This window comes from Eptesicus fuscus, chromosome 22 (genome assembly GCF_027574615.1).
Source record: "Eptesicus fuscus isolate TK198812 chromosome 22, DD_ASM_mEF_20220401, whole genome shotgun sequence".
Lineage (NCBI taxonomy): Eukaryota > Metazoa > Chordata > Mammalia > Chiroptera > Vespertilionidae > Eptesicus > Eptesicus fuscus.
In genome coordinates this window covers 1,018,871-1,044,450 of record NC_072494.1, presented here as the reverse complement: position 1 = coordinate 1,044,450, position 25,580 = coordinate 1,018,871, and the positions used below count along the sequence as shown (strand labels likewise).

The window sequence follows — 25,580 nt, the reverse complement described above, 5'->3', positions numbered from 1 at the left end:
AATGGACACATGCAGACCCCATAGCCAGGGAGGATCTGAGAGGTTATCAGGGCAGTGACCTGTAAATCATCAGCCCTTCCCCCACACACACCGGGGCGTGAGACACACCCATCGGAAACTGCGCTGCACCTGAATGCCTTCGGGGAGGAGGGGGAGGAGGCGAGACCCTGAGGATTTCCACCCTTTGAAAACCCTCAGAGCGATTTGGGGGACACTCTTCCCAGTCCACTCCGCTTCCTAGCCCCTGATTTTAATTTTTTGAAAATATTTTTCATGATTGACTTCAGAGAGGAAGGGAGAGGGAGAGAGAGAGGAACATCAATGATGAGAGAGGATCACGGGTCAGCTGCCTCCTGCACCAGCCCCTGATTTTACTGCAGGGACACGAGCCACCTGTCCAACCACCCGGGCCTGTTTTCCTCGTGGCCCGTGGTGTCGCCTGGACGTCCGTGGTGTGGGCTGTGTGTGGGCCACGGCCGCGTCTCTCTTGGGGACACTAACAGCTAACCTTGTCCCCATCCAGAGAACATTCTAAGCAGCGCACTGTAACGGGGAGGCGTTGTGTCCAGGTGAAGGGTGAGGACCTTTCCCTGAGGCCTGTCCACTCCTCCCCCTCCTGCGGGGTGTGGCCCGCGCACCTGCACAGCCCCAGGTGGAGAGGGTCTCGGCCTTGGCCTCCGCCTCCTCGTGGGTCTGTCTGACCGCTTAGTCTAAGAGCGTATACCCCACCCCGCAGACAACAGGCCAGAGAGCTGATTTCCACATTGCAGGCGTCCTTTCTCTTATTCCACCGGAATTTTTCTTTTTCTCCAGGGAACTTAGCCAGGAGGATTGCAACACATAAGTTTAAAAAAAAAAAAAAAAAGGAAATTTCGTAAATGCAGGAATGTAAACGGAGCCACACCCAGAATGAATGGATTTTAATTCCCAACACATTCTTTTTCTGGAATGTGTGAGAAGTCGGACTGGGGAGACGGACTTGAACGCTTCTTAGGGTTTTTATCTTTTCTTTGGGGGCGGGGGTCACTCGGTCTTATGATGGGGATGGTCTCGCCCCCCCCCCCCCCCCGCAGCCAGCACCGACTGAAGCCGGTGTTTGAACCCCGGCCAGGCTGCCTGAGGTTTGCGTGTTTTAAGGAAGCAGCTGGCAGCCCCAGCCCTGCCCGCCTCCCCGTGCCAAGGCCGGAACTTCCTCCGGGGACCTCGTGCCAAGGCCCCAGGAGGGTGAGGGGCGGGGCTGGAGAGACCTTTGTTGCCCTTTCCGAGTTGCGAAGGGCTCTTTGGAAAGTTCTTGGATTCGGCCGGTTTCCCATAGTGATGGCCCTTGTGATCCGCTGGGAGCCGCGGCCTCCCCACCCAGCCCCGCCCCCCGCCCCCCGGCGCCCGGCCCCGCCCCCAGCACTCAGGCCCCGCCCCGCCCGCACGGACTCCGCAGACGCCCACTGGCCGGGCCTGCCTCCCACGTTTCAGTCTGCAGATCGTCTCCCTGTTTCGCTCGGTGAACACCGGGGCCGGTCTCCCCGAGGGTGGGAACGATTAAGAAATAACAAGCTGTCCTTAGCTTTGCAAAATGGGCGCCCTGAGTGTTTGTCCGGCGGGAGGGCGGGGCCCTTTCCTCCCCCGCCCTTCCTGCCCGCAGCCTGGCGGTCTGGGGACGGCATTGCCCACTGGCCTGGTCCCCGGGAGTGGGGAGTGGCTGGTCTCCCCGGCCAAGTTGCTTCCCTGATCGTTTTATTTATTTATTTATTTTAAAGATGTTTTCTCATTAAGTTGGTTTCAGAGAGAGGAAGGAAGAGGAAGAGAGAGAGAGAAACACCAGTGATGAGAGGGAATCATTGATCCGCTGCCTCCTGCACGCCCCACCCTGGGGATGGAGCGGCAGCCCCGGCGTGAGCGTGTGCCCGGACCGGGAATGGTTTATGGGTGGATGCTGAACCACTGGGCCACACGGCCGAGGGCCCCAGCTCCCTGGTCAGCAGTCAGCTGAGGGAGGAGGAGGAGGAGGCTCGTGTGGGTTCACAGGGCTGCGTTTCTCGGGTGTTAGGGCTTTGCCTGGAGAAACAGCTGTTTTTTTAAAAGGTGACTTGGTGGAAACCAGAAGTGGGACATTTAAGAAAAAATAGCTGCGTGTCCAGGGCTCAGTTTCCTGGAGGCCGGCCAGGCCTCGCCCGACAGGGACGCCTTTCACTTCGAGGGCGGGCGGCCGGGAAAGCGAAGGATGTGAAACACGGCAGGAATTTTGCCCAAGGAGCCCCGATGGAGCTGGGGAGGGGGTGGTGGTGTGGGGAGCGAGACGGAGACCGGCCAGTGAGATGTGTAAGTCACGGGTCTGCTGTTCTTTTTCTAATCCCAGTGAGTCAGACGTTTGAATGCGGGAAAACTACACTGGGTCAAAGGGCGCGAGACTCCCGGAGGAACCTAAAGGGTGGGCCTCTCTCTGCCCGCGTGTGAAAGCCAGCTTACTTTCTTCTTTTTAAATACGTTTTTGTTGACTTTTTTAGAGAGAGAGAGAGGAAGGGAGAGTGATAGGAGATAGAAACATCGACCAGAGAGAAACATCATCAATCCGCTGCCTCCTGCCCGCCCCCTGCTGGGGAATGAGCCCATATCCCGGGTTGATGCTCAGCCACGGAGCCACACCGGCTGGGTCAGCTTTTTTCTAACGGCACACACACAATTATAGTCAATGAGGTTCGCTTCCCCGCCCTGGCGCCCGGCCGGCGTGGCTCAGGGGTTGAGCATCGACCTAGGAACCAGGAGGTCACGGTTCCCAGTCAGGGCACAGGCCCGGGTTGCGGGCTCCATCCCCAGTAGGGGCGTGCAGGAGGCAGCCGATCCATGGTTCTCTCTCACCATGGATGTTTCTCACTCTCTCCCCCCTCTCCCTTCCTCTCTGAAATCAATAAAATATATTAAGAAGGTAAATGGTTGTGGAATGAGCATGGAGCAGGCCCTTTCTCAGAAATCAGGCCAACACTCTTCCGGGAGCTGGGGTGCCGGTTTCACGAGCGGGGTGCTCACTTGTCCGAATTGTTGCCGCGTGCCGCTGGGGACCGGTTCCCACCGTCATGTGCGGGAGAATGACGGGAAACGTGCCTGCCTGCCCTGTGGCAGAGCTGACGCCGTCAGACAGGAGCTGCTGAGTCTGGAGGCATTGGTGAACCCGTCGGCTGGCGTGCAGGCTGCTAGTTAAGGATCCTAAAACAGAGCCTGGCAGCGACAGGCCGGCCCAGACGCCAGGGTCCTGTTTGTGTGGAAAGGAGCTGTGCTCGGTGGCGTGTTTTCTCTCTCTCGCAGCTTTCAGATGGCGTTGTTTTGACTTGTTTGGGAGATAATTTACTTCTTAAAGAGACGGATTCACCATCTGGGTGGTTGGGTGGGTTATAGTCGCCAGCGATGTGAAGGCATCGCCTTCTCCTGTTGCAGGATTCCTGACTTATTTGTCCCTCCACGTATACGACAGAAAGCTACCGTCTTTTAAAATTTATATATATAGTTATTGATTTCAGAGAGGAAGGGAGAGGGAGAGAGAAACATCAATGATGAGAGAGAACCATTGATTGGCTGCCTCCTGCATGCCCCACATCGGGGATTGAGCCTGCAACCGGGGCATGTGCCCTGACCTGGAATCGAACCCTGACCTCCTGGTTCATAGGTCAATGCTCAACCATGGAGCCACGCCCACCGCCAGGCAAATGTGCATGTTTAATTTATTTACCTTTTCTCGGAATCGGCAAGGCCTTGTTTCTGTTCTGTAGAAGTTGTGTGTCCCAGAGTGCAGGCGTCACACCCTCCTGGCTCTTCCCCTCTCAGGTCCACTAGGAACTCGGGATCGTTATCGCTTTCTCTCCCAGAGTTGTCTCAGGTCCCGTGCGCTTTGGGGCCCTTTCTCGGAGCCTTTGCTTGCCTTCCCCGGCCCCCTGGTCCTCGGGGAAATGGTGGTTGAGCTAATTAAGCTGAAAAGGGTGAGAACACTTTCTGGGCTGTTGAGCTAAGGACCAAACTCGGTCGGTCACCAGGGACGTCAGTCCAGCTGTTCTTGACTGCAGGGCTGCGCGTCGTGGGCCCCACAATCGGTGCCAGGCTCAGGAAGGTCAAGTGTATTCCCAGCCACAAAAGGTCTTTTAGTCACATCGGAGGAGACGCAGTCCAGGAGAACCAGGGCCATTTAAAACGACAATGGGTCGCTCAGACCCCGGCAGATGTCCCGGCTGGTGGCCCGCAGCCTGTGTAGTGCCCCTAAGGGCAGGGAATCCCTCCCTCCCTCGAGTTCATCCGCAGGACCCAGCGCCTAGTGTTTCTCTAGGAACCCTTCCCACTGCAGCATCTCCCATCGGCCTGTGAGCAGCTCAGTGTGATTTTTTAAAAAAAAGTTGTTACTAGTGGCCCAGTGCATGGATTCATGCACATTGAAAGGAAATGAATTAGAAGGAATAACAGCATGATATAACAACAAAACAAGATGTGAAAACAACAAAACGTGATATAAAAACAACAAAAACATGATATACAAACAACACTGATAAAAACAATGACTGATAAACAGATTAAACTTGTTCTAATGTCTCCCTATATACCACATTAAGAGTAACAACACTCTCAGAGTGCTTAACTAATTTCCCTTGTGATGGGGTATTTACAGCTTTAACTTTAACATCACATGCTCTTCGAACTCAAAAGAGGAAGATTTCAATTTATCTTATTGAGAGGGAGATAGAAACATCGATGATGGAAGAGAATCACGGATCGGCTGCCTCCTGCACGCCCCCTACTGGGGATCGAGCCTGCAACCAGGACATGTTCTCTGGCCCGGAATCAAGCCCTGGCCTCCTGGTTCATAGGTCGATGCTCAACCCCTGAGCCACACCGGCCGGGCCCTGACTTACAATTGAAGATGTTTTCTTTGGTCCTGTCAGGCAGAGGCCTTGTCTACATAGAACTGACGTGGAAATGCGGTTGAGCGTCTGAATCTGACCCCCTCCCCAGTGGAGGGCGGGCCGGCGGGCAGCGCTCCGTGTGCGTGCACGGCGAGGGAGCAGCGGAGGGTTTCCCGTGACTTCTCACATCAGTTTCTTTTTTAAAAAATATATTTTTTATTGATTTCAGAGAGGAAGGGAGAGGGAGAGGACAGGAACATCAATGATGAGAATCATTGATCTGCTGCCTCCTGCACGCCCCACACCGGGGATCGAGCCCACAACCCCAGCATGTGCCCTGACTGGGAATCGAACCCGGGACCTGTCAGTCTGCAGGCTGACGCTCCATCCATCGAGCCAAACCGACTAGGGCTCACATCAGTTTCCATCAGCGCGGTCAGGGTCAGCGCCGCTGTTTGGCACGGGTGCTGGCCACGCCGTTCTGAGCGTGGACTGGTCACTGCCTGCCACAGCCTCCCTCATCGGACCTCCCGGTGACTGACGAGGAGCCGTCAGAAGGTGTTGCTTTTGGCTGGAGGCCACGAACTCTGGCTCCTCCGTCCAGGGTTTGACACTCGAAGAGGCCAGAGACCAGCGGCTTCATTCCCAGCGAGGCCAGGCAGGGGGCTTCGTTCCGCAGGGTCCAGTGGGACCTCGAACCCCAGCATGTGTGTTTACAATGCAGGTCGTTGGCCACGGGGGGCACTGGTCACCCCGGTCCGAGGAGGATGCAGGACGGTGGGTCATCAGAGGAACCCCCAGAGCAAATGCTGACGAAGACACTCCAGGAACCTGTGGTTTTAAAAAATGCTGCTTAAGGCCCGGCCGGCGGGGCTCAGGGGTGGAGCGTCGGCCTGTGAACCAGGAGGGCAGGGTTCAAGCCCCAGTCAGGGTTGTGGGGCGTGCAGGAGGCAGCTGGTCAGTGATTCTCTCTCCTCATTGATGTTTCTCTCTCTCTTTCCCTCTCCCTTCCTCTCTGAAATCAGCCAATCAACCAGTCTTGGCTAAGGGATAGACCAGAGTTCAGAAGTCAGGAAAGCTAGGGACTCTCAACCATTCGCGTTCTGACCACATTATTTGTAAGTGATTCCAGTGGAGGAGATAAGGGGAAAGCACCCACAGAAAGTACCGGCATGTGATGGTCCCGCGTGACCTCCGGGACCCCGAGAGGAAGTGCAGCAGAGAGAGAGGCAGACGGTCACGGCCGCGGCAGGAGCCGACACCCGCGTGCTGTGTGCGGGCGCGGTCCCGAGCTCTCTAGTTCGACCTCCCTTGAACTTTATGGATGGGCGCGGTTATCGCCATTTTACAGATGGGCCGATGGAGGCACTGAGGCCTTCGGCGAGGCTGTGGCTCACGCAGGCAGCGAAGTAGCCGACCCGGGGCTGTGAATCGGAGCCGTCGGGGTGTGGAGAGGGCCGAGGCTTGCCGAAGGTGCCGGACAATAAACCGATTGTAAAAAGGGCCGTTCAGAGCCGGACGAAAAGACCACAGCGACATGCGAACAGGCCTCATGGAGGCGTGGGTAGTAAGAGCAGACACCATGGCGCCTGCCTGTGCACTTGTCCTTCATCGACGTGTTAAAACCTCCAGGACGTTAAACATGTGCTGGGGAAGTAGCAAGAAAGAGCTAGCTTTTCTTTAAAAAAAAAAATACATTTTTATTGACTTCAGAGAGAGGAAGGGAGAGGGGCCTGGGGGTGGGAGGAACCCCTCGGGCCCCTGGAGGGGCCTTCCAGACGTGCCAGGCAGTTTTTAGGCTGATGGGACTGTAAAAGCCCTCGTGTGAGGACCGTGTAGATCCCGATGCCGTTGTAAGAAATAGCAAAACCCCCGGGTTCCTCTCACCGCTGCCTCGGGGATAACATGTTGCAGAGCGATGTTACCAAGTCACAGTCAGGCGGTTAACATTGATACAATCATCTCAGGATTTGCCGGTTTCCCTGCACTGGGGTGGGGTGGGGTGGGGGGGGTGTGTGTGTGTTTAATTCTATGCAGTTTCATTGCCTGTGAAAATCCATGTGACCGCCATGGGCCCCTTACAGTGATCTGTCCTCCTCCTCTGTAATTCTGTCATTTCATGCATGCTCTAGAGTGGGTTCACACAGCTGTAACCTTTTTAAAAAGAAATCTGTCTTTATTGTGGAAAGTATTATAGATGTTCCCTTAACCCCCCCAGGCCTGCCCCTCCCCACCCAGGCCCCCCCACCCTATAGCCTGTGTCCGTGGCGATGCATCTGTGCAGACGAGGCCTTTGTCTAATCTCTTCCCACCCCACTGGCTCCGTCTGAGACTCCTCGGTCCGTTCCTTGTCTCTGCATCCATTTCCGTCGTCAGTGTTTTGCGTTCTCGGGATTCCCCCGGGAAGCGAGGCCCGGGATGTGTGTCTTTCTCGGACTGGCTTATTTCCCTCCGCATACCCTCTCCCGGGTCCCCGCCTTCTCACTCGGGCCTTCTTACAAGCGGGGCCCGGTGAGCCCACGGTTTCCCGTGCTTCCTAGCGCCGTGCACCTCGGGGATGGGGGATTCTCCCCACGGACAAGGAAGCGAGGCCGAGGCCGAGGCCGAGGCCCGTGGGCCGGGCAGGGAGCCCGGAGGCGCCCGCCTCCCTCTCGCTGCCTTTGACTCAGCCGTGACCTTCCGTCTGGGCCTGGGACTCACAGTCTGTTCTTGCCTGTGCACAGCTCTCCGTTCCTCAAAGCGAGGACTGTGAGAACTACGCACTCAAAACAAGGTTTCCTGTGCTTTCCCTTTAACTCTGAAGCGAGGAGGCTGGGTCGCCCTGTGCCTTGGGGAGGCAGGGACGGCGTGTTCTCCCTCCAGCTCTGTTCTGGGCTGGCTCGTTCCCAGGGCGGAGCTTTCTGTGCTGAGCTCTCAGCACCCGGACACCAAGCCGCCCAGATGCTCAGGGTGGTCACAGGGCGGGGGTCCAGGTAGTGGACCCACCGTTGCTAAGTCCAGGCATCGAATCTTTTATATTTATTTTATTATTTTAATTATTTTTTAACATATCTTTTTTATTGTTTTCAGAAAGGAAGGAAGGGAGAGGGAGAGAGAGAAACATCAATGATGAGAATCATTGATCAGCTGCGTCCTGCAAGCCCCACACTGGGGATCGAGCCCACAATCCAGGCATGTGTCCTTGACCGGAATCGAACCCGGGACCCTCCAGTCCGCAGTCCAACGCTCTGTCCACGGAGCCAAACCAGCTAGGGCTATTTTTATTTTTAATTTATTTCAGAGAGAGGAAGGGAGAGGGAGAGAGGAAAACATCAATGATGAGAGAGAATCACTGATCGGCTGCCTCCTGCACGCCCCCTACTTGGGATTGAGCCCACAACCCCGGGCACGTGCCCTGACCTCCTGGTTCATAGGTCAACGGTCAACCACTGAGCCAGGCCGGCCGGGCAAGATTCATGTTTTCAAATGAACACGAGGGTGGGCAGTCAGTGTGGGGACAAAACAGGCCCGAATGGAGCATCCCGCAGAGCAGGGGCACCATGGCGCCCTCTGACCCAGAACCTGAGAGCCCGCGGGCCTGGTGGGCTCCCTCCAAGCGTCTCCCGTGGCTTCCCCCGGAAACGCGGCCGCGCACAGGTGGAACTACCGAGACCGCACGTCTGCCACTTAGGTCACACACATGTCGCGGCCCCTTGTCCCACCGCGTTTTATGACCACCATTTCGGATGGGTCGGAATCCGCCGTGCTGACCGGGGTGTCCGGCACGGTGCGCGGGTGCAGGAGGCGAGTGGGGGGCATTGCTGTGAGGCTCCTGTTGTTGCCGTTAGCAAGGACGTTTCCCCGGTCCAGTGACCGCCTGTGGTGGGACATAAAGCCTGGGCGTGACTGGACCGAACCGCCCTCCCAGCTTCTCACCGGGAGCGCAAGTCACCACGTCTCTCAAGTGTCAGGAGCCTCTTCTCGGGCTCAGAGACCGAGGCCTGCGTCTGTGCAGGGCCCTGGGGACAGGCTGGGTTTAAATGCTGGGGGGAGCCAGCGGTTGGCTCAGCTGTTGAGCGCTGACCTATGAACCAGGAGGTCACAGGTTCCATTCCCGGTCAGGGCACATGGCTGGGTTGTGGGCTCGATCCCCAATGTGGGACGTGCAAGAGGCAGCTGATCCGTGATTCTCTCTCATCATTGATGTTTCTCTCTCTCTCCCTCCTGAAATCAATAAAAAAAAAAAAAAACATAAAAAAGACGACATGAGTGTAATCATGTAATTTAAAAAGAGGAAATAGTTGTAAAGCGTCTGCAGGGTCTGTAGGCTCCGGGAGTGAGAAGTTGGGGGCGGGGAGGGGATGTTCTGTGTGTCACCGTCCCACCTGCTGAGTGGCAGGTGCCTGTGTCTGGAGCCTTCCTGGGGCAGGAAATGGAAGGACAGGGCCGCTGAGGGTGGAACCCAGCTCTGTGTGGGTTGTCACTCACCAGGCGGTTTCACTGAGCCCCTTAGGGGGGAGGTCGTGTGCAGACCCGGTGGGAGGCCTGGCTCAGCCTGTCCCAGCTGCGTGGCCTCCAGCAAAGATCACGTTTTCAAGTGTCAGCTTCCTGGTCTGTAAACCGGAGGCCGGCTGGTGGTGGTGGCTGCCCTGAGGAGTCGTTTTGGGAATCAGATAAGATAACCTTACAAAGCTGTTGGGGCGGGGCTGACTCTTGACCCCTGTTTGTGGTGCCACCGTTGACCTCTGTGGGAGAGACATGGCAAGCTTGTTCTGCCGTCTAGAGCAGTGGTTCTCAACCTTTCTAATGCCGCGCCCCTTTAATACAGTTCCTCATGTGGTGGTGACCCCCAACTATAAAATTATTGTCGTTGCTACTTTATAACTGTAATTTTGCTACTGTTATGAATCGTAATGTAAAGATCTGTGTTTTCTGATGGTCTTAGGCTCTACAGCAGGAGTTCTCAACCTGTGGGTCGCGACCATCGGAAAACAGACATTTACATTATGATTCATTAACAGTAGCAAAATTACAGTTATGAAGTAGCAACGAAAATGATTTTATGGTTGGGGGTCACCACCACATGAGGAGCTGTATTAAAGGGGCGCGGCATTAGAAAGGCTGAGAACCACTGGTCTAGAAGCTTACGGCCCAGGGCGCCACAGACACAGGTACAGATTCAGGAGAGGGATGCCAGCCCCTGGCACCTGGGTGGGCAGACCCCATAGAGGGGCGGGCGTGGGGCCGCAGGTACGCAGCCCCAGGGTGCGTCGCTGACACCATGGGCTCTGTGCTCGGGCCCCTGTGAGCAGCCAGGTGTGATTGGGGCCTGTCAGGGTCAAGGCCTCTGTTCTCACCCTCCGTCTTCCATGCGTCCCCGGCGGGAAGGGCTGGGGTGCTGGTGTTCCAGGGAACTTCCGGAAGGCCTCTCTGCGCCCTCCTCTTTTCCTCCCTCTCCGCCCTCATTGCTGCTCAGGGCCTTAGAGACCAGGTGCTCTGTGGCCTGAGGCCCGACACGAGCTCCAGGTCACAGAGCCTTCCATTTCTTTTCACCTTCTTTAGGCACATTTTTCTTTTCTTTGTTTTTTTTTTTTTTTCACACCCATGGAATTTGTCCCGCTCCTTAAGGGCTCTCATGGACTTGAAGTACATCGTGGCCTGAATTAGAGCCAGAAAATGTCTCCTTATCATTAGGTTTCCTTTTCCTTTTTTTTTTTTTTTTTTTTGAGGCATGTTTTTGGTAGATTTCAATTTGGAGGCTATAAATAAAACTGCAATAACCAGAAGCAAGCAGCACATTTGATTAACCTCTGTCGGGATGGGGAAGTCCCCTCCCCCTTCTTCTCCCCCTCCCCCTCCCCAGAGCTCGTGCTGGACAGACAGTACATTTGACATGAGATGGATTAACAGGAGAAAAGCCAATGCAACTTGGTGTGCGCGGGGATCAAACATTGGTGCTCAGAGAGTGGCCCACCGGGTAGCAAGTGTGAGGCCCGCAGGCCAGGCCGTGTCTCTGCACCCTCGACTCCACCTCTAGTGGCAGCAGCTGCGGACAGTACGACAATGAATGGACGAGGCTGTTTTGCAATAAAATTTTATTACAATATATTTGTACTAGAGGCCCGGTGCATGAAATTTGTGCACGTGTGTGTGTGTGTGTGTGTGTGTGTGTGTATGTCCCTCAGCCCAGCCTGCACCCTCTCCAATCTGGGACATCCCTCTCACAATCCAGGACTGCTCACTCCCAACCGCCTGCTTGCCTGCCTGCCAGCCTGATCACCCCCTAACCACTCCCCTGCCAGCCGGATCAACGCCTAACTGCTCCCCTGCCAGCCCAATTTCCCCTAATTTCCCTCCCTTGCCAGCCTGGTCACCCCTAACTGCCCTCCCCTGTTGGCCTGGTCGCCCCCAACTGCCCTTCCCTGCAGGCCTGGTCACCCCTAACTGCCCTCCCCTGCTGGCCTAGTCATCCCCAACTGCCCTCCCCTGCAGGTCTTGTCTCTCCCAACTGCCCTCCCCTGCAGGCCTAGTTGCCCCCAACTGCCCTCCTCTGCCGACCTCATCACCCCTAACTGCCCTCCCCTGTTGTGGTGGCCATCTTTGACCACATGAGGGTGGCCATCTTGTTTGTTGGAGTGAGGGTCAATTTGCATATTACCTCTTTATTATATAGGATTGATTTCAGAGAGGAAAGGAGAGAGAGAGAGGGAAACATCAATGATGACAGAGGATCATGGATTGGCTGCCTCCTATACCCCCCCTACTGGGGATCAAACCTGCATTCTGGACATGTGCCCTTGACTGGAAACGAACCCAGGACCCTTCAGTCCGCAGGCCAATGCTCTATTCACTGAGCCAAACAGGCTAGGACCGTATTTTCACTGTGTGTATAGACTGACTTGCTGTGAAAGATGAGTTCGTTGGCTCAGCCACACGGGCACAAACAGGAAGTTCTGAAGCCCTCTGTACAGTCAGCAAATGTCAGCCCTGGACTCTCCCCAGGGCTCCCCCTCCCTCCTGGCTACCCCCCTCCCACCTCCAGGACCAACCCAGCCCCCATCTCCCTGGACCCAGAGCTACAGGGGGGAGGGGACACTGGTCCCATCTCCCAGGAGCCTTCAACATGCACCACTTCGCCCCAAGCAGCTTAGCTCCCATCTGTTTTACATATTGCCCTCAGGTAAGCATTGTTTGCAGAAAGTACTGTGGGAAAACCCCTGCTCAAGGTCAGCCCTCAGGCCCTTGCAGGAGGCATTTCTCCCAAACACACCAGCTCCTTAGGAAGCCAAGTGCCCGGCTGCCTCCTGGTGTCTTCACCGCGCATCCTCATGGGCAGCAGACACAGCCTGCGGGTGTGGAGAGGACCCCTGAGCCGGCTCCTAATGGGAGGAGGCAGAAGGTGCTGGAGCCCAGGCTCAGGTGGAGGCAGCAGGAAGGGAGTGGGCCCAGCCCTGTCCTGACTCTGTCTTGATGAGTCAAGAAGCAAGCCATGTTTTCCTGCTCTTTTTTCGCTTTGACTCAGTTGCCTGAATTCACACTCTCTGGATTTCTGTCAGTTCTCCCTAAGAAATTATAGACCAGCCGTGCCAGGTTGTGGAGGGCAATGTTTTCATCGTGTAGAAATACGCAGCATAAAAAGTCTCCTATGTCCAGGCGCGTTTCCAGTTGTTCTTGGAACTGAGCCATCGGGGCCTTGCAGACGGGGTGGGGTTGCTGGGCAGAGGGGAGGGAGGGGGTGTGAAGGAGAGAGCTCTGAGGTCCCCGTGAGCATGGACCCCCGGAGGTGGGCCCGTCCAAGCACTGCTGGGCGTAGGCATGGCATGGACCGACCCCTGCCTGTTTTTTCTTAGCACTCCCTGAAAATCTATTTCTATTTAAAAAAATTTTTTTTTATTGATTTCAGAGAAGAAGGGAGAGAGGGTGAGAGATAGAAACATCAATGATGAGAGAGCATCATGGATCGGCTGCCTCTTGCACACTCCACATTGGGGATCGAGCCTGCAACCTAGGCATGTACCCTGACTGGGAATCAAACCGTGACCTCCTGGTTCATAGGTCAATGCTCAACCGCTGAGCGCCTCCGGCCAGGCTGAAAGTCATTTCTATTTTTAGATTTGCTCTCAGCGGTTACCTCTGGAGCAGAGGAGCCCACACCTCCCGGTTCCTAGGGTTGTCCCGACCGACCCCGTTGCCCTGGGAGGTTAAGCGAAGCCCAGCAGGGCCGCCCTCTGTGGCAGGTGCCGCCGCAGCCGCCTGTACTGACTTTCCTTGGGCAGGTGTATGTGAGCACCCTGGAGAGCGGGCTGCCCCGGCCCGGGGCTCGGGGGGGGGGGGCTCACATACACCAAAGGGTTGTGAGTTTGATGCCCCCTCTTTTCTCTCAAATCAATAAACATCCTCGTGAGGCTGCCTGTGATTTTTTTTTGAATGGATGTAATTCTGTCTCATCTTGTCACCCATCCATCCATCCATCCATCCACACACACACCCAGGACTCCTGACACCTGCTGTGTGCCAAGTGCTTTGCTCCATGTGGGGGACACAGTGATGACTAAGACAATCTTCCCGTAAAGACATCGTCTGGGGGGCCGTTGGACACCAACATAGTTATTAACAGAGAGCTAAGCTCCGTGATGGGCGGGCGCGGCCTTTCGGGAACACACAGTCACCGAGGCACGGGGGGCGGGGGGGGGAGAGGAGGGGAAAGGGGGGGGAGACGTTTAGACGTCGGATTTCACTGTGGGTGCCACCCGCCAAGTGTGAGCATGGGCTGGGACTCCGGCTTGCCGGTGCGGTGAGGGCGTCAGTGAAGGGGGTCAGGTAGTTGAGTGATGCAGGTGCATTCATGTTCCAGAAGGTCCCCTCGGTGACGGTGCGGTGTGGTCCTCGGGGGCCAGGACTGGAAACGGGGAGAGTGAGTGGGAATCGCCGAGTCCCCTGACCTGGTCACCCACCTGCTTCCTTCGTCAGCACTGGCTGGCACCTCCTGGGTGGCACCTCTCCCAAGCCCTGGGAATGTAGGTTCGCACGCGAGAACGACAGAGGGAAACGATGGTAGGAACGTTTTGGGGGTTATTGCTGGTGGGGAGCATGCTGCGCCTCTGAATGCCGGCTGGTTTTACGGAGGAATGAACGACGGAGGGTGTTTCATCTTGGTGTTTGGGGCAGGCAGCGCTGACGGGAGAACCGCCTCTTCTGTGGTGCAGACGGCCAAGTCTTAACAAGCCAGCCCTTGCGGTTTCACCAGGATTCCTGTCGGATCCTTGGGGCCCCAGACTCTCCTATTCCTGCTCGTTAGCACGTCTAGCGGGGAGTAGGGAGGCGGGAAACTTCAGGCCCGCTTGCCACTCGTTAGCAGATTTGGTAAAGAAGGTGGTGAAATTAATCATTTTTAAAAAAATATATTGTTATTGATTTCAGAGAGGACGGGAGAGAGAGATAGAAACATCAGCGATGACAGAGAATTATCCATGGGCTGCCTCCTGCACGTCCCCCACTGGGGATCGAGCCACAACCTACATTCTGCAATTCAGCGGGTCTGGAAGCCCTGCTTTCTGCAGCCATCTTCTGGATTTGAAGATGCGGAATTTAGAGTTCGTCCCTGGGGGCATTTCTTCCATTCGGCACCCCCTGGAGGTGGGGCTGTGGGAGGGAGGAGGGAGGTGTTGGGTGGTTCAGTGACTTCTCTCGGGAAGGAGCCGCCGGCCTGTGCCCGGGATGACCCTGACCCTGACCCTGCGGTGAACACGTTTTCGGCGGGAGCGCGAGGCCTGGGGGAGCGGCAGGCGCACGTGCCTCGCAGGCGATGAGTGGTCCCCCGGGCTGGGGCCCGTTTCCTGGTGGGCGGGGACTTCTTGGCCCCTGGCTGTGAGTTGGCACATGGCCTCTATCATTCCGATGTGTTCTGGAAGGATGGAAAAAGGAAACCACAGAGCCAGGAGGGAAGCAGCTCACAAGGAAAATAAAAAATAAAAAGTAGCCCTCGCCGGTGTGGCTCAGTGGATAGAGTGTCTGCCCTTGACTGAAGGGTCCTGGGTTCGAGTCCGATCAAGGGCACGGACCTTGGTTGCAGGCTCCTCCCCGGCCCGGCCCTTGACGGGTGCGTGCGGGCGGCCACCCATCGATGTTTCTGTCTCTCCCTAAAAATCAATGGGAAACTACCCTCGGGGTGACCATTAACAAAAATTGCTCTTGCCTCGAGAGGTGAGACCACGTGACCCACGTGAACACTGGGTCTTCCTGCTCCTGCCCCGGCACCTGTGGGAGGCCCCGAGGCCCCCCGTGACAGGCCAGGGCAGCAGGTCCGGGAGCCGGCGGGGGACGTGGCCGCAGGAGGAGGGGGGACCAGAGAGCCTCCATTGCTCTCAGTGGGATGTTCGGAGAGTAGGCCGCTGGGCCGTGGCCGTGGCCTGGGCGCCGAAGGAGGTAGGTTAGGACGTGCCTGCGGGACGACCTGGGGTCCTGGTCGCCTCTCCGCTGAGCCATCGCGGCGCCCAGGTGGCTGTGGTTTTGGTTCACGTTTTGTTCGCGTGTTCGCGTCTCTGTCCGACGCTGTGAGTGGAATCCTGTCCAGGAGGCAGTGCTCCTCCTGCGATGGCGTCTATGTCGCAAACGGAGTCGTAAATGACGCAAACGGCGGCGTAAATGACGCAAAGGGCGTTCAGCTGTCACGTGGGGGCGCAGAGGATGCTGGGAAAGGGGCGGCGCAGGCCGGGGCGGAGGAGCATGGGAGACGCCGGGATGCGGGCAGCGTCGGCGGAGAGAAGGGGGCGGCGGGGGTGGGAACGCGGAGGGACACGGAGCAGGTGGACAGGTGCAGGACAGGAAGCCGGGGAGGGACCGACGGACAGACGGCCGGGCAGCCCCGGAGGCCTGGCCCCGGTTCTCCGGTCCCCGCGCCCTGACCCGCTCCGGTGTCGGCCCAGCAGGACTGACGCTCTGCTCTCCTCAGGTGCTGACGGCCTGCCGGGCCTTCCTGCTCGCAGCGCGGATCCCCTCCAAGGTGAGTGCCGGCGCCCAGGTTCCTCCTGCCGACGCACGCACACACACAACATGTGCACACACTCTAACAAACACACACATGTACGCACCACACACGTACATGCACACACCACACGTGCACACACGTGCACCATACATGGGATGGTACAGCCCACCCCCACGTATACATGTGCACACACACATGCACCACACAGATGCTAGAACTACCCACTCGAGGGAGCAGAGCAGAGGGTCCCATTACATTTCCAAGTGGATGGAGAGGACAGATTAAAGGGCCCGACTCCATCCTGTTGTCTGCAGGAGGGTGGGAGGCTGTAGAGCCAGGGAGGTCAGGGGCCACTGTCCAGGAAAAAGGCAGGGAGGGGAGACTGGACCTACTGTTTCTTTGAATCCTCACTGAGGATGATTCCTTTGATTTTTAGAGAGAGAGGAAGGGAGTGAGAGAGAGACATCGCTTGCTGCCTCCCCTACCCATCCTGACCGTGGCTCGAACCCACAACCTCCAAACTGAGTCACCGGCCAGGGCTGGGCCTACTTGGAAGAAAATTAAGTGCTGATCCCAGGAGAAGAGTGGAAGTGACCCTTATTGCTAAACAAGAAGGAAATAAATTACTTCCCTACCTGCAGGGGGAGAGAGGGCTTTGATTTATGTTTCGTTTAAGCCTCGTTTAAAATTCCTAAATACCATGTTTCTCTAAATCCATTCGAAATGTGAATCTATGGGAGATGGCAGGAGGAATAACGGCTCCCTGACTGGTCCGTGTCCCCCGAAGAGGTCCGGGTTTGGAAAGGAGGACAGTGGACGTGACGTCATCCGCCGGTGACTCTCCGAAGCAAACATTGAAATAAAAGGAAAAAACGGGTTTAGAGGCCTCACTTCACACCTTCATTTCCAAATGAATGAAAAACCAGAGTAGAAATACCATCACTTCCCAGTGGGTTTGTCCCAGGATGAAACTTAAGAAGTCGCACGTGCACCTTCCCGTGAGGGACGCACAACGTGCTCTTTCTGAAATATCGAGGGCCCGTCTTGGGGATGGACGGAGACACGCCAGCCCACCTCCGGCTGGTGCATCGCCGACTGCAGCATTTTCTCCTTGAACTGTGCTCTAAGCCCCGATCACAGGTCTGTGTCCCTTCTCCCCCTCATTGCAGCTCGAGTTGACCTTCAGCTACTTGGACATCCAGGGCGTCACCTGCAGCAAGCCCGCGCAGGTGAGTGGGCGCCATGGAGACCGTGGGCGGGACCGCGGGGTCACCCCCTCCCCTGAGGGTCTGAAACTGTGAAACATCCTCTGGTTGGGTCTCACTGTTGAACGTTTCTTGAGAGAATGTGGAAAAGCAAGATGAGGGACCCGGGAGGTTCTGAAGAGAAGCTGAAGGGGCCTCATGGGCAGGGTTGGGGCTGGTTCCGGTGAGGAAAACCTCGGTAATTGTGCGGGAACAACTAGTTACGCCCAACTGGCGCCGTGCAGTGCGTGGAGGTGCAGTGGGTGGACGTCGACCTATGAACCAGAAGGTCACGGTTGGATTCCCGGTCAGGGCACGTTCCCGGGTTGCAGGCTAGATCCCTAGTGTGGGGCGTGCAGGAGGCAGCCTATAAATGATTCTCTCTCATCATTGATGTTTCTCTCTCTCCCTTCCTTTCTGAAGTCTATCATGTATATGTGTGTGTGTGTGTATGTGTGTGTGTGTATATACATATATATATATATATATATGTGTATATACACACATACATGTATATGTATTCTCTTATCAAAGAGGGAGTATGCAAATTGACCATCACACCCTCACAAGATGGTGGCACCCACAGCGGGGGAGGCGGGGTCGGCTGCTGCGCGTGCCTGCCTCTGGAGTGCCCTCAGCCTCGTGGGGGGCCTCGGGTCCTCCTGCACCCCCCCGACTGAGGCTCAGGCAAGCCTCGGATGGCAGCTGCATAGCTGCCCAGGGCCAGGCCTGAGGCTCAGGTAACCAGGGCCGGCTGAGGCTTGCGCTGCTGGCAGTGGCAGCAGCAGAGGTGGTTTGGTAGGGGCATCGCCTTCCCCTGGTCGCTGGATTGCCTCCCGCCCCTGAGGGCTGCCGGACTGTGAGAGGGGGCAGGCCGGGCTGAGGGAACCCCCGCTCCAGCACATGAATTTTCATGCACCGGGCCTCTAGTATATATGTGTATGTATGTGTGTGTGTGTATATATATATTTAAAGAAACACAAATTCTACCACGTATTCACAACAGCGGTTTTCTAGAGCAGGTTGGAAAGTGACGTAAAAAGGGGTTCAGCAGTTTTCTCATGGGTCTGGGTAATCGAGCACATTCCGGACAGGACTCGTTTCCAGAACCGGGGCTTAGAAGCAGCTTCCAGAGGCCACTGCGGTGCCAGCAGCCCTGAGGGGGTCAGGAGCCTGGGTCCCAGCGCCGTGCTTGCTGCTGCCTGGCGTGGGACCTCCCACCCGTCCTCCAACCTCAGGGCCTTGTTCTTTTTTAATTTTTTAAAGTTGATTTCAGAGAGGAAGGGAGAGGGAGAGAGAGATAGAAACAGCAATGATGAGAGAGAATCATGGATCAGCTGCTTCCTGCATGGCCCTCACTGGGGATGGAGCCCACAACCCAGGCATGTGCCCTGACTGGGAATTGAACTGTGACCTCCTGGTTCAGAGGTTGATGATCAACAGCTGAGCCACGTGGGCCAGGCAGGGCATTCTTTTCTGTTACTTATAATCACACATGCGAGGGACTGGGTCGTGATTAGCGGTCCCTGCCCTTCCCCCTGCAGATGGTGGTGGAAACCGAGAAGTACAGCTTGTCCCTGAGGATGGCAGCGCCCGAGGACGTGAGCGAGGTGCTGGCCCACGTGGGCTCCTGCCTGCGGAGGATCTTTCCCGGCCTGTCTCCCGTGTGAGTCCCAGGGTGGGGGGGCAGTGGGGGGCCGCGGGCAAGGCTGGCCTCCTCCCACTTGGCCCCTGTTCCACGGTGAGGTTTTCTGTGCGGCTCTGCCCGCTTTGCTGAGGTGCTGGGTGAAGTTTTCTCTCTGGGATTCTCCTGTGGGAACTCGGCGTCCAGCGCTCCATGGATGCCCGGGGCCAAGGCTGGTGTGCGGGCATCACCTGCAGGTTAATGAGGACAGAACGCCATTCCTTTGTGTTTTGTTTTCTGATCAGTAAGAGGAAACTTAAAAAAAAAACAACCCAAAATGAATGTAAACATAATAGCCTCTTTCCTTTTTCTCTCGATTTTCTGAAATACACCTTATGGATATTAGTGCATGTTTGTTTATGTCTGTTAAGCTGTAAGCTCAGGATTTGGGGGACAGGTTTGTACTTGGGGAGTGTGCCGCTTTTCCATGAGGGGGAGAGCGTCCTAGGGTGGGTGTGGGTGTGGGTGTTTTTGTGTTTTTTTCCGAAGACACAGGTTTAATGTTCCTTGTGGACGGAAATGTCCTCACAGAACAGCCACACACACAGACTTAGTTGCTTCAGTGTTGTGTCCCAGCACATCCCACGACATTCGGGCCCGTCTTCCAGTCAGTTTGACAGCTTCTTAGGGGTTCTGTCCACCTTTTTAAACACGATGATCACCGATGTTCTGAAGGAGACGCAGTGTAGGAATAATGCATGAGTTGAACCCAGTCTCTCTCCCAGGGGACTCTGGTGCTGTTGGGCCAGCACAGTAACCTGTTAACGTGCGATGGGATCAAAGAAGGCTGGCACCTGGGACAGACCAAGCTGTGCTCACATCTGAATTAGCCCAACGGCTCACTTGATTGAGCCACGTTGCCCCGCAGGGACCTGGCCTGTCTCCCTTTGTCCCTGAGACAGAGCGCCTCCTTGGGTGGGTGTCCCCGACCACCTTGGGTAAGGAACGCTGAGCTTGACCTGCAGGACGTCTCGGTGGGGACGTCAGGGGCCGTGAGACGGGGAGGCTGGAGCTTGGAGGGAAGGGCCGGGCTGCAGACCCAGCAGGTGTGAGGGTCACAGTGTCACCGTGGGCTGAGGCCTGGCTGTGACGAGGCCCCTGACAGAAAGGGTCCTGACAGTGAGCCTGAGATGTAGAGGTCGAGTCGAGGAGGAGAGCGCCGAGCAAGGTGGGTGAGGTTCCCGGGGAGCCCAGAGCCCAGAGGGCTTGGCACAGTGACACGGTATCGGGCACGCTCGCGGCAGAGGCTGTCCACAGTGGGTCAGCATCGGGCACGCTCGCGGCAGAGGCTGTCCACAGTGGGTCAGCATCGGGCACGCTCGCGACAGCTGTCCACAGTGGGTCAGCATCGGGCACGCTCGGGGACGAGCTGTCCACAGTGGGTCAGCATCGGGCACGCTCGGGGACGAGCTGTCCACAGTGGGTCAGCATCGGGCACGCTCGCGGCAGAGGCTGTCCACAGTGGGTCAACATCGGGCACGCTCGCGGCAGAGGCTGTCCACAGTGGGTCAGCATCGGGCACGCTCGCGGCAGAGGCTGTCCACAGTGGGTCAGCATCGGGCACGCTCACGGCAGAGGCTGTCCACAGTGGGTCAGCATCGGGCACGCTCGCGGCAGAGGCTGTCCACAGTGGGTCAGCATCGGGCACGCTCGCTGCAGAGGCTGTCCACAGTGGGTCAGCATCGGGCACGCTCGCGGCAGAGGCTGTCCACAGTGGGTCAGCATCGGGCACGCTCGCGACAGAGGCTGTCCACAGTGGGTCAGCATCGGGCACGCTCGCGGCAGAGGCTGTCCACAGTGGGTCAGCATCGGGCACGCTCGGGGACGAGCTGTCCACAGTGGGTCAGCATCGGGCACGCTCGCGGCAGAGGCTGTCCACAGTGGATCAGCATCGGGCACGCTCGGGGACGAGCTGTCCACAGTGGGTCAGCATCGGGCACGCTCGCGGCAGAGGCTGTCCACAGTGGGTCAGCATCGGGCACGCTCGCGACAGAGGCTGTCCACAGTGGGTCAGCATTGGGCACGCTCGTGGCAGAGGCTGTCCACAGTGGGTCAGCATCGGGCACGCTCGGGGCAGAGCTGTCTGGTGGGTCGGCACCGTGAGGGATACAGGCAGCCTTGACCTGCATGGTGCCAGGTTTGGGAGGGATCGGCGGATGCCCAGTTGTGAAGTGATGAGGAGAACATGGTTTGTGCAGAAAACGCAGACACGTGTGGCTCCCTAGCAGGCTCAGCGGATAGAGCGTCGGCCTGCAGAGTGAAGGGTCCCAGGCTCAATCCCGGTCAAGGGCACATGCCGGTTGTAGGGTCGATCCTCAATGGGGGGTGTGAGGAGGCAGCCGATCCATGATTCTCTCTCATCACTCTCATCACTGATGTTTCTCTTTCCCTTCCTTTCTGAAATCAATGAAAATATATTGAAAAATAAAATAAAGGCTTCTCACAAAATAGATTTCTGCGTGCAGTCTGTCCGAAACACTTGATTTCTGACGTTCCTCCTTGTGATCCTTCAGGAAAATCATGAAGAGGGTGTCCATGGAGCCGTCGGAGCGGCTGGCCAGCCTGCAGGCCGAGTGGGACAGCCAGCCGGCGGCCGAGCAGGGCCCCTGTGGTGAGCACATTCCCACCGGCGCTCAGGCTGCGAGGAGGCCCCGCCAGGCTGTGAGGTCTAGCCCAGTGCGCATGGTGGGCACAGTCAGTGGGGAGCTGTAATTGGTGGGCGGTGGACAGAGGCTGTACTTAAGCTCTACACACCCCACGCCCGCCGCCTGCCCGCCCGCACGAGGGCGTCCTGGTTCCCAAGCAGAGAAGGAGCGTCGGTCGCGTGGGAGCTTTTAAGTTTCAACTTCACAGTCGCTTCCCTGAAAACCTGTCCCGTTTCTGTTTCTTTTCCAGGCGGGTTTTCTCAGATGTATGCCTGTGTCTGCGACTGGCTGGGCTTCCCATACAGGGAGGAAGTGCAGTGGGTGAGTGTACCTGTGTGCAGTGTGCACACTCACATGCACACACACCTGTTCACATTTACACAGTCACTCACAGACACACAGACATACAGACACACCACCAATACACACACACAGACACACCACACATTCACACACACACACACACACACACACACACTCACAGAGACTATTTCAGTGTCTGTCTGCTTGTTTCTCTGTTTCCCCGCCCTTTGTTGTTGCTCACAGTCTTCCTTGCTCAGATCACATACGAACCCCCACCCCCACCCCCGCGTCCTTGTCTGCCTCTGCGTCTCTCTTGCTCCCCCGCCACCGACGCGGACTGTTCACCCGACTGCGCTGTGTTTCCAACAGGATGTGGACACGATCTATCTGACCCAGGACACCCGGGAGCTGAACCTGCAGGACTTCAGTCACCTGGACCACAGGTGAGGGCCTCCTTCCACTCTCCCTCCAGCTCGGAGCCAGAGCCGCACGGCTGCTGAGCCGGGGGCCCTGATGGCGGGGATCTTGGCTGTTGTAAGAGCGCGGGCTTTGTGATTCCTGCTCCCAGGGACCTGATCCCCATCATCGCTGCCCTGGAATACAACCAGTGGTTCTCCAAGCTGTCCTCCAAGGACCTCCGGCTGGTGAGTGGGGAGATGAGCGTCTGGTGCCCGGGGAGCTGGGTTTCAAACACCTGCCGATAGTCAGAAAGCAGAGTTGTTTCCTGCCATACTGGCACGCTGCCTACATGTTTATTTCTTGGGGAACTTGTTCCCAGGAGGGTTCTGTATAACATTTTCTCTTTTGTGAGATGCTTTGCATTTTCAGCTGCTTCGGGCGATTTGGACGAATCAGGCAAGAAAAACATAGGGAGTGTGGCCTTAGGTGCCCACTCCTGTTGGCAAAAACGACTCAGGTGACGCCTGCACAGAGAGCAGACTTAGCATCCTGTCGCCTCCATGAAGCAGCCCTTCCTAGGAATTTAGGGAACTGTTACACCTGGTAGAGTTACGAGAGGCAGCATGGATATTCCAGACGACTTGAGGGGCACCTTTGTACGTGAGCAGAATAAAATCTAAGAGGAATTGATTAGTTTTTATAGGGCTGGGGGAGCCACTTCTGGTCTGTTTGGTTTTTCCCCAGGTTCCAGGCAAGCCACGTGGAAGGTGCTCCTCTGAGAGCTAGCTTTCTGCTGCTGCGCTCTTTTAGGCAGGAGATAACTTAGGTATTTCAATGGCGATTCTTTCATTCCAGCCTCCAACTCTCAGAGGTCATAGGAACTTGTGGTTTAAGATTTCCATAGAGCCTGGCCAGTGTGACGCAGTGGATAGAGCTTCGGCCTGTGGACCAAAGGGTTCCGGGTTTGGTTCTGGTCAAGTGCATGTACCTCGGTTGCGGGCTCCCCCCTGGCCCGGGCCCTGGTCGGGGCTTGTGCAGGAGGCAACCAATTGATGTGTTTCTCTCACATGGATGTTTCTCTCTGTCTTTCCCTCTCTCTTCCGCTCTCTCTAAAAAATCAATGGAAAAATATCCTCGGGTGAGGATAAAAAAAAAAAAAAAAGATTTTCATAGTAGGGTTTGGATTGAGACGTACATCTGAGGAAAGTGGAGATTGGACGTTAGCTAGTGGACAGGCCACTGAGTCTGTGGATTGGCCTGGGGGTGAGTGACCTAAGGCATTGTCAGTCGGAACATGGCTGTGAACTTATTGGGGCTCCTTAAGAGGCAGTGAGTGTAAGAAAAGAGTGTGGGCTTAGAAACGCAAACCCGGTTTTCAGATTCTGACTTAGTACAAGGCCCTGTGACCTTAGATATGCTACCTGACCTTCAGGGCCCCAGCTTCCTGTGTACCTGTTATTGGGAGCGAGTTGGAGCTCAGATCTTACTCATTGCTACCCAGTGCCATCAGAGTATGTGGCTCATATTAGCTACTCATTCAAATTGGTTTCATAAATGGGTGTCAAGTTAGTTTGTTGAGTGAATGAGTGTGCATAGCAGTATAACTACTTGGCAGGTTACTGAGAGGCGTTTAGAAATTTAAACACAGTCACACCATTTACCACCACCACCACCCTCATCATCACCACCACCACCACCACCATCATCACTACCATTACCACCATCACCATCCTCCTCACCATCCTCACCACCATCACCACCACCACCAACACCACCATCATCATCACCATCACCACCACCACCACCACCACCATCACCACCATCACCATCATCACCACCATCCTCATCATCCTCACCACCACCATCACCACCATCATCCTCATCATCCTCACCACCACCATCGCCATCGCCACCATCATAATCACCACCATCATCACTGCCCTTTAGTTTTTATTCTCCCTTTTGCGTGTCATTTTCTTTGGGAATTCTTTTTGTTTTCCCAGGACTGGGTGAGCTGTACCTCTGTGTGCCCAGACCGTGACCAAAAAGGCCTGTTTATTGTTCTACCGTATTGTGTGTTCTCTTGTCTGAGTGCCCTGCTGGTGGTCCACTCTTTACGGCGGGGACGTTGTCCTTTATGTCACTGTCTCCCCAGGAAGGACCTTCCTCGTGATGGGGCTCCGTTAGCTTTCCAGAATGAACGCATGTGTGCACGAACGGTTGACGTCGTTACAGTGTTGCGAAGGCTGTAACAGTGACACGAGCTTGGTGGCAGGTGTGCGGCGCGGCTAACGCGTGTGTTGTGTTGCAGTCCTCCGATGTCTGTGAGCAGATCCTGAGGGTGGTGAGCAGGTCCAGTCGGCTGGAAGAGTTGGTGTTGGAAAACGCTGGACTGAGAATGTGAGTATTTCCCTGCACATGGGACTCTGTGGCTTTGGAACATCTTGCCATTTCCTCTAAAGATACAGTTAAAACGAAAAGGTGGGCTCCTCCCATAGAGAACATCCTCTTTTCCCTTCTTAAAAAAGTTCCCAGAATCCCTAGCATTGCCACGGAGGTCACAGATTTCATAACGTCATTTGCCGTTGTGTCATGGATGTGTTTGGTGGTGCCTGGTGTGTGGGTCCTTGAGCCAGACACCTTGTGGCCTTGGGCAGTTTGTTTGGGCTCTGTGCCTCCGTCTCTGCATCTCTGAAATGGACATAACATTAGCACCTTCCTTATGAAATTACAGCTCTAGGCCAGTGAGGTCGCTATGGAAAGTGCTTAGGAAGCATCTTTCGTGTTCTGGGGGCTGGTGGTGACCCGTGTCACTGACGCTGGTTGTAGGAACAGCCGACTGCAGGCTGTTTTACCACTTTGCTTTGGTCGGTTTGGCTATTGGCCTCCCTTTTCCGATTCACACTTATGTCGTCTGCACCTTGTGGTTCCGAGATCCGGACCCAGGCCTGTGGGGGACGTGTGGGAGCTGGAATCTGCTGGAACACGGACTCCATTGCTAAGTGAGGAGGGGTGGCGGTTTCATAATCACAGCCCTCAGTGTGTTATTTTAAGTGAAACACATCTAAAATAGCGATTTTAATTTTCATTAAAGTAAGGTGCTGGCAATTGCAGCCTTTAAACTCCACAATTAGAACAGCTGGGTCTACATTTGTGGGTGCTGCTCCACGTTATGGAGGGGCCGACGCATACTATCAACAGTGTCCTGAAATGTGTCTTTCTTACAATATATACTAAAGCCCGGTGCACAAAATTCGTGCATGGATAGGGTCCCTAGGCCTGGCCGGCGATCAGGGCCAATCGGGGCCAATCGGGGCCAATCGGGGCCTTCCGGCTGCAGGCTGGGGCCTTCTTCTGTTCCGTGCCACCCCGGTGGTCAGTGCATCATAGCAAGCGGATCGAACTCCCGCGGAGACACTTGGCATACATTTTATATACATAGAAGATATTTCTATTGATTTC

At 56.0% G+C, this 25,580-nt stretch overlaps 1 protein-coding gene across 2 annotated transcripts in view; it reads left to right on the top strand.

Moving 5' to 3' along the window:
- The window catches only part of CARMIL1 (capping protein regulator and myosin 1 linker 1), a 74,150-nt gene that overhangs the window by 9,740 nt on the left and 38,830 nt on the right, over positions 1–25,580 (top strand). For both annotated transcript variants that reach the window (XM_054711517.1, XM_028153948.2), the window contains exons 3-10: positions 15,808–15,858; positions 17,013–17,072; positions 18,632–18,753; positions 21,285–21,382; positions 21,667–21,737; positions 22,089–22,162; positions 22,288–22,363; positions 24,430–24,518. In XM_054711517.1, coding sequence (XP_054567492.1) covers positions 15,808–15,858; positions 17,013–17,072; positions 18,632–18,753; positions 21,285–21,382; positions 21,667–21,737; positions 22,089–22,162; positions 22,288–22,363; positions 24,430–24,518 — 641 coding nt within the window. The remainder of the gene's footprint in view (positions 1–15,807; positions 15,859–17,012; positions 17,073–18,631; positions 18,754–21,284; positions 21,383–21,666; positions 21,738–22,088; positions 22,163–22,287; positions 22,364–24,429; positions 24,519–25,580) is intronic.